This window comes from Arachis ipaensis, chromosome B10 (assembly GCF_000816755.2).
Source record: "Arachis ipaensis cultivar K30076 chromosome B10, Araip1.1, whole genome shotgun sequence".
In the NCBI taxonomy this organism is placed as follows: Eukaryota; Viridiplantae; Streptophyta; class Magnoliopsida; order Fabales; family Fabaceae; genus Arachis; species Arachis ipaensis.
Genome location: NC_029794.2, coordinates 58,167,229 through 58,175,406, shown reverse-complemented (window position 1 = coordinate 58,175,406; position 8,178 = coordinate 58,167,229). Strand labels below are relative to the sequence as shown.

Here is an 8,178-nt window from a genome sequence, read left to right as displayed (position 1 = left end):
TAGAGTCATATTTATGGTGGGAGAATGGTTTTGATGGTTCGGTCACAGTATGGGAAGCATGCTTCTTTGTACCCATTGCATGATAAGTTGCCTTTTTCAATGCACACACTTCAAGACTCATGTGACTTTCTTTTCCTTGTGTGTCCGTGACTTTTCTTCAAGATTCTCCATCACTTCTTTCTTTCACTTCCCTGCAACCAAATTCCAAAACATTGAGATTCTTGAAGTGTTTCAAACATGTGCCAAAAGAAAACACGCTCCCTTTCTTTTTTTTTTTTTGTATTACTAAAAATTGTTCTATGGTCTAGTATTTTCGTGTACGTATGGACACCAAACTTGGTTTGTGACTAAGTGTTGAAAAAAAAACTTTTGCAATTATTTTGAGATTGGTTACACCAAACTTAGTTCTTTGCATACACTATGTGCTAGTTTACTCTTTATTATCACTAAAGCATGAAAATAAAAGACTCCTGTGCATGGGTTGCCTCCCATGAAGTGCTTGTTTATCGTCCTTAGCTTGACATTGCCGCTCTTTTGCTCATGTTAGTAAGTGCACATTTTCTTCCTTGCTCCAGGGGCCACCAAGATAAAGTTTCACCCTATGTCCATTTGCTGTGAAAGTTTGTTTTGAAGTCTCATCAAGTAATTCCACATAGCCATGAGGAGATACTTTGGTGATGGTGTATGGACCAGTCCATCTAGACCTTAGCTTCCCAGGGAAAATCTTTAGTCTTGAGTTGAATAGCAACACCTTTTGGCCTGGTTCGAATGTCCTTTGGGATATCCTCTTGTCATGCCACATTTTTGCTCTTTCTTTGTATATTATGGCATTTTCATAGGCTTCCAATCTGAACTCCTCCAATTCATTGAGTTGTAGTAACCTCTTTTCTCCTACTACTTGAGCATCTAAATTCAAAAGTTTGGTGGCCCAAAAGGCCTTGTGTTCAAGCTCCACAGGGAGATGGCATGCTTTCCCATACACCAGCTGAAATGGAGATTTTTCTATTGGCATTTTGAATGCTGTTCTGTATGGCCAAAGTGCATCATCCAGCTTCCGAACCCAATCCTTTCTTGTTGCTCCCACAGTTTTCTCCAGGATCCTCTTTAGCTCTCTGTTAGCAAGTTCAGCTTGCCCATTTGTCTGTGGGTGATAAGGTGTGGCCACTTTGTGAGTAACTCCATATTTATGGAGTAGAGAGTTTAGTTGCTTGTTACAGAAGTGGCTTCCCCCATCACTTATAAGTCCCTTGGGCACTCCAAATCATGTGAAGATGTTTCTCTTTAGGAATTGCAGCACCACGTTGGTATCACATGTGGTGGTGGCTATTGCCTCTACCCATTTTGAAACATACTCCACTGCCACCAAAATGTATTTGAATGTGTAATATGGAGGAAAGGGTCCCATGAAGTCTATTCCCCACAAATCAAAGAGTTCCACTTCCAAGATAAATTTCTGAGGCATCTCATTTTTCCTTGTCAAACTCCCTGTTCTTTGACACTCATTACAATGGCACACAAAGTCTCTAGCATCCTTGAATATTGAAGGCCAGTAAAAACTGCTTTGAAGTACCTTTGCAGCAGTTCTTTCAGCTCCAAAATGGCCACCAAAGCTTGAGTTATGACAATGCCATAGTATGTCCTTCATCTCAACCTCCGGTACACACCTTCTTATCATTCCATCTGGGCATTTTTTGAATAGAAATGGCTCATCCCAGAAGAAGAACTTAGCCTCATGTAACAACTTCTTGACTTGTTGTTTTGTGTATTCTTATGGTATGATCCTTCCTGCCTTGTAGTTTGCCATGTCTGCGAACCAAGGAACATATTGAATCTGCAAGAGGTGCTCATCTGGAAATTCCTCATTTATTGATTGAAGATTGTCTTGACATGTATCTTGTGGCACTCTTGATAGATGGTCAGCAACTTAATTTTCACTACCCTTCATATCCTTTATCTCAATGTCAAACTCTTGTAGGAGTAGTACCCATCTGATTAGCCTTGGTTTGGCATCCTGTTTTGACATGAGATACTTAAGAGCAACATGGTCAGTATACACTAAAACTTTAGATCCAATCAAATATTGTCTAAATTTATCAAAAGCATACACCACAGCTAGCAACTCTTTCTCTGTTGTAGTGTAATTTCTTTGAGTTTCATTCAACACTTTACTTGCATAGTAGATAACATAAAGCTTCTTTTCCTTCCTCTGCCCCAACACAGCACCAATTGCAAGGTCACTTGCATCACACATGAGTTCAAAAGGTAGTCCCCAACTTGGGGGTGTGATGATTGGTGCTGTGGTTAACTTAGCTTTTAGAGTTTCAAAAGCATGTTTACATTCATCATCAAAGAGGAAAGGGTTGTTCACCACTAGCAGATTGCTTAGTGGCTTTGCTATTTTGGAAAAATCTTTGATGAATCTTCTATAGAATCCAGCATGGCCTAAGAAGCTTCTAACTACCTTTACATTGATAGGTACAGGGAGTTTTTCAATGATTTCTATTTTAGCTCTATCAACCTCTATATCCTTGTTTGAAACTTTACGCCCAAGAACGACTTCAATAAATTTTTCTACCATGTCCGAGAAGATTGATAGCATGCATCTCTGAAAGGTAGTTGGGGCATTACACAACCCGAATGGTATTCTCCTGTAAGCAAAGACTCCAAAAGGGCAGGTAAAGGAAGTCTTCTCTTGATCCATGGGGTCAACTACGATTTGGTTATATCCAGAGTATCCGTCAAGGAAACAGTAATAAGCATGGCCAGCCAGCCTTTCCAGCATCTGGTCAATGAAAGGCAGGGGAAAATGGTCCTTTCATGTGGCATCATTCAGCCTCCTATAGTCGATGCACATCCTCCATCCAGTCACTGTTCTTGTTGGAATAAGCTCATTCTTCTCATTGACAATGATAGTCATCCCACCTTTCTTGGGTACTACTTGAACTGGGCTAACCCATGGACTGTCAGAGATAGGGTAAATGATCCCAACTTTACATAGCTTCAGTACTTCTTTTTGGACCACCTCTTTCATTGTGGGATTCAATCTTCTCTGAGGTTGTACTACTGGTTTAGAATTTTCCTCCAAGAGTATTTTGTGCATGCATATGGCAGGGCTTATGCCTTTCAAGTCATCAATGGTCTACCCCAGCGCCTCTTTGTGGGCTCTCAAAACTACAAGTAGCTTTTCTTCTTCCTCAGCACTCAATGTAGAATTGATGATCACTGGAAAACTGTCTTTTTCACCAAGAAATGCATATTTAAGATGAGGGGGTAGTGGTTTCAACTCTTGTTGTGGTGTCTCTTATTTCTTAGCTTCACTTGGTTCCTCTGGTGTTTCTAACTTATTCTCTTCTTATCCTTGGATGTCTTGGACTTCCTCCTGTTTCACTTGATGGTTTATTTCAAGTATTTCTTCAACTAAAGAATCCACCACATCAATCCTCATGCAACTCTCTTTCTCAACGGGGTGTTGCATTGCCTTGAAGACATTTATGGTCATCTGCTCATCATGTACTCTGAAGATCATCTCTCCCTTTTCCACATCAATGATTGTTCTAGTTGTAGCCAAAAAGGGTCTACCAAGGATAACTGAGTTGCTCCCCTCTTCGTCCATATCTAGGACCACAAAATCAGCTGGGAATATGAAGTTCCCCACTTTCACCAAGAGGTTCTCAACTACACCATTTGGTATTTTGATAGACCTGTCAGCAAGTTGGAGTGACATCCTTGTGGGTTTCAACTCTTCTATCATCATTTTCTTCATCATGGTAAGGGGCATTAAGTTAATGCTTGTTCCCAGGTCACAGAGTGATTTGTCAATGGCTATACTCCCAATTGTGCATGGTATGAGGAAGCTGCCTGGATCCTTGAGTTTTGGTGGCAGTCCCCTTTGAATAATGGCGCTACACTCTTGAGTGAGAATCACTGTTTCTTTCTCTTGCCAACTTCTCTTCTTGGTGATTAATTCTTTGAGAAACTTTGCATATAGTGGCATTTGTTCCAAGGCCTCCGCCAATGGGATGTTGATTTCAAGTTTCTTAAAGATTTCCAAGAACCTTGGAAATTGTTGATCTTTCGTTCCTTTGTGTATCCTGGTTGGATATGGAAGCTTGGGTACATATGCTTTCACTCCTTCATTCTTGTCCTCCTGTTGTGACTTCACACTCTCCTTGTTATTGAGATGGTTGTCTGGAGTGGGTGTCTTGCTTTGTGGCTTTTCATCTTCCTTGCCCTCTTGAGGTGTTGCTATCTTGTCTTCATCTTGCTTGCTTGATGTGCCTTGCTCGTTGAGTTTTATTACTTCTTTGTTAGGACTTTCTCCAATTACCTTGCCACTTCTCAATTGGAAAGCTTTGCATTCTTCTCTTGGGTTGGGTACTGTGTCACTTGGGAGGATATTGGTTGGCCGTTTAGCTTGTTTAGCCAATTGTCCCACTTGTCGTTCAAGGCTCTTCATGGTAGCTTCATTTCTCTCTTGCACTTTGACCAAGCTTTGAGTGGACTGAGCAATTGCTTGTATGAATGCCTCAAGACTTGAAAGTCTGCTTTCATGATGGTCTATTGGTGGTATGATGGGGTTGGAATGTGGTTGCTGGAAGTTATTTGTAGAGGTAGTGTGATAGTTTTGGGGGTTAGATGTTGGTGCGGGAATGCTATTTTGATGAGTTTGTGAATTGTGGTGAGGTGGTTGATATGTGTTTTATGGTTTCTTGTATTGGTTAGTGTTGTTGGATGAGTGGTTTTGGTTGTGTATGTTACGGGAATGGTTGGAGTTGTTGTTCTTCTGCCACTGGTTTTGATTATCACCCCATCTCAGGTTAGGGTGATTCCTCCAGGATGAGTTGTATGTGTCACCATGAAAGTCATTTTGAAATGAACTTGAGGTATTTTGCATGTATTGAACTTGTTCTTGTTGCTGCTCAACATTGCCTATTTCATTTTGACCCATTCAATTGAAGCCTGATTTGTTGTACTCACTGAAGCTAGTTGGAGGCCATCTATTCTCTTAGCCATCATCTCCATTTGTTGCTGGATTTGTTGGTGCATCAACTTGTTCTGTGCTAAGATAGTATCCACTCCTTCTAGTTCCAATACACCCTTCTTTTGAATAGGTTGGCGTTGCCTCTGATGAGCAAAGAAGTATTGGTTATTTGTCACCATGTCTATGAGATTCTGAGCTTCTTCGGCTGTATTCATCAACTGTAGTAAGCCTCCTGCAGAGTAATCCAAAGATTCTTGAGATTTTTCAGTCAACCCTTCATAGAAGTTTTGAAGTTTATCCCATTCACTAAACATTTCAGGTGGACATTTTCTAATCAAGGTTTTGTATCTTTCCCATGCTTCATACAATGTTTTCCCATCCATTTGAGTGAATGTTTGCACCTCTGTTTTCAACCCGATGATTCTCTGAGGTGGATAGAACTTGGATAGAAATTTATTCACCAGATCATCCCAAGTGTTGATACTTTCCTTGGGGAATGTCTCCAGCCATTGAAATGCCTTATCCCTCAAAGAAAATGGGAATAATAGCAGCTTGTAAATATCTGGATGCACACCATTTGTCTTGACAGTTTCGCAAATTCTTAGGAAGACAGATAGGTGTTGATTTGGATCCTCAAGGGGGCCTCCTCCATATGAGCAATTGTTTTGCACAAGGGATCAGTTGAGGCTTCAATTCAAAATTGTTTGCATGAACGTTGGGGGCGAGTATACTGCTCCCACAATGTCTTGGATTTGGGAGAGTGTAAGAAGCTAGAACTCTCCTTTGAGGTGGGTTGTTATTATTGGCAACTCCCTCTGGAATGTTAGTATTGGTAGCTCCCTCAGCATGGTTATGTGAATTGCCCTCCATGACTTGGTCTTCTCCTTCTGAATCCTCTTCTCCAACAATGTATTTCCCTCTTTCAGCTCTTCTTAATCTTCTGAGGGTTCTTTCGTCTTGTTCACAAAAAGTGGGTATAGTTCTCCTTGTACCTGACATGCAGCCGAAGCATAAGAATCACACAACACCAGAAAGGCAATAACACTTCAATCCATAGCTGAAGTGAAATGTTGGTTGGTTTAAGCAAAAATTCAAACAGTTAGTGTGTTAGTTAAAAGTTAAAGAACAAAAATAAAAAGTGCTAGATCTAGATCTTCATTTCACTTAATCATTGTCAATCCTTTCCAATCCCCGGCAACGGCGCCAAAAACTTGATACGTAAAAAATTAATTTCACGTAATTACCGGCAAGTATACCGGGTCGTATCAAGTAGTAAAACTCACTTAGAGTGAGGTCGATCCCACGAAGATTGGTAGATTAAGCAACTTTAGTTAAATGGTAGATTTAGTCAAGCAAACATGGTTTTGATTTCATGAGATTTGTGATTTTTGAACATATTTGTAAAAATTTAAATGGCAAGGAATTTAAAGAACTAGAAGAGAGAAAGAAGATGAAAGTGAATAACTAAAACTTAAAGTGCAGGAAACTTAAATGACATGGAAAATAAATTGCAAGAAAGTAAAGGTTGGAGAAATTCAGAGAACATAAGAGTAAATAACAAGAACTAGAGAAACAGAATCTAAATGACAAGAATAATAAATTGCAAGAATGTAGAAGGGAATTGGGTAATGGGTATTCAAACAACTAAAGAACAAAAGAGATGAGAATTAATGATGGAAAGGATCATTAGGGATCAGAGATGCAAATTCTCATGAATTGATGTTGATCAATTCCTTCTCAATCATGGGTATAGATCCATGGCAAATTGTGGGTAATTGAGTTCCAATCTCTTGGTAACTCAATTTCTTTCAACACAACCAATTGCCACTCTCGTGATCTAATTGTTCATGAGAAGAGATGAAGTTTATTTTCTAATCCAAGCCACACAACTTCAAGAATCTCAACTAAGGAAGGTTACATCTCACATACCAACCAAAGTATATTGATCAAGGAAATCATGAAAGGAGGAACTCTAAACTGAACTATGTGACTCCTTTCTCAAATTTACCACATAATTCATATAGATTAATCCCTCTCTCGATGGTGATTGAATCTATGAAGAACAAGAGTTTCCTCTTTAGATAAACCACTTGAATTGAGAAGAAAAAGAGAAGTTGTCAACCCATTCAAATGAGCAGAGCTCTTCCCCCTAATGAAAGTGGAGTTTAGTGAATCATAGCTCCAATTTCAACAACAATTGCATAGATGAAAATTAAACTAAGTGTAGAGAAGAATGAAGAAGAAGAAGAAGTTCTTAAAACTGAAAATTCAAAGTTACAAGAAAAACAAAATAGAAAACCGGTGAGAAAAAGTAAAAAGTAAAAATGCTAGTGTAATAGCAAATTTTCTAAGTGTCCAAAAATTGCCCACAAAGTACCAAATTCTTCTCTATTTATACTACTCCTAAAACTCCTTCAGAGATCTTTAATTTGGGCTAGCAATGTGGGCTTTCTCTTTGTTGAATTTCTGGTTCAATTGAAGAAGTGTTGCTAAACATAGAAGGAGGAGTTCATTCATAATGTTTCTGGCCCAATGACTTGGCGTTGTTGCCAATAACTCTAGCCTTAATGCACGTTGGCAACGTGCATGGCATTTTCCTGGAAGTGGTTATTGGTGTTTGGGCGTTGTTGGCCCAAGTTATTGCTAACAACTTGCTTTTCTTCTTCTTGACTCTTCTCTCATGCCAAATGTTGCCCAGAATTTGAGTATCAATCTTCTGCTTCAATATGGACTATCATACATCATTGGAAATCTCAGAGTGTCTTCTTTCTAATGCACTTGGAATCATCTCAATTGGATTTTTTTAGCTCAAGTTATGCTTCCTCAAAGAAGGTAAGGTCAAGCTGCCAAGTTGTTGCTAAACACGCCCCTTTCTTCTCAAGTTGGCAACGTGCCAAGCCTCCCAAGGCTGAAACATGGGGCTGGCGTTGTTCTCAAAAATGCCCCCTTGTTGGCACGTTGGCAACGTGCTCGTGCTCCCCTCCAAGGCCATTCATTCTTCCTTAAATTTCAACCTCATTTTCTTGTTTTTGGAGCCTAAAGATGACTCTGATTCGAGCTTACATTTCATACTCCACTATAGACTATTATATATGATTGGAAAGCTATGAATGTCATCTTTCCAATGCAACTAGAAGCACTCAATTTGGATCTCTATAACTCAAGTTATGCTCCCTCAAAGAAGGTAAGGTCAAGCT

The 8,178-nt window shown here is 39.6% G+C and overlaps 2 protein-coding genes across 2 annotated transcripts; both read right to left on the bottom strand.

Moving 5' to 3' along the window:
* On the bottom strand, positions 539–1,012 carry LOC107620655. Its single transcript, XM_016322787.1, has one exon. The coding sequence runs from the start codon at positions 1,010–1,012 to the stop codon at positions 539–541; it is 474 nt and encodes a 157-aa protein (XP_016178273.1).
* On the bottom strand, positions 3,353–4,456 carry LOC107620656. The gene has a single exon (XM_016322788.1). The coding sequence runs from the start codon at positions 4,454–4,456 to the stop codon at positions 3,353–3,355; it is 1,104 nt and encodes a 367-aa protein (XP_016178274.1).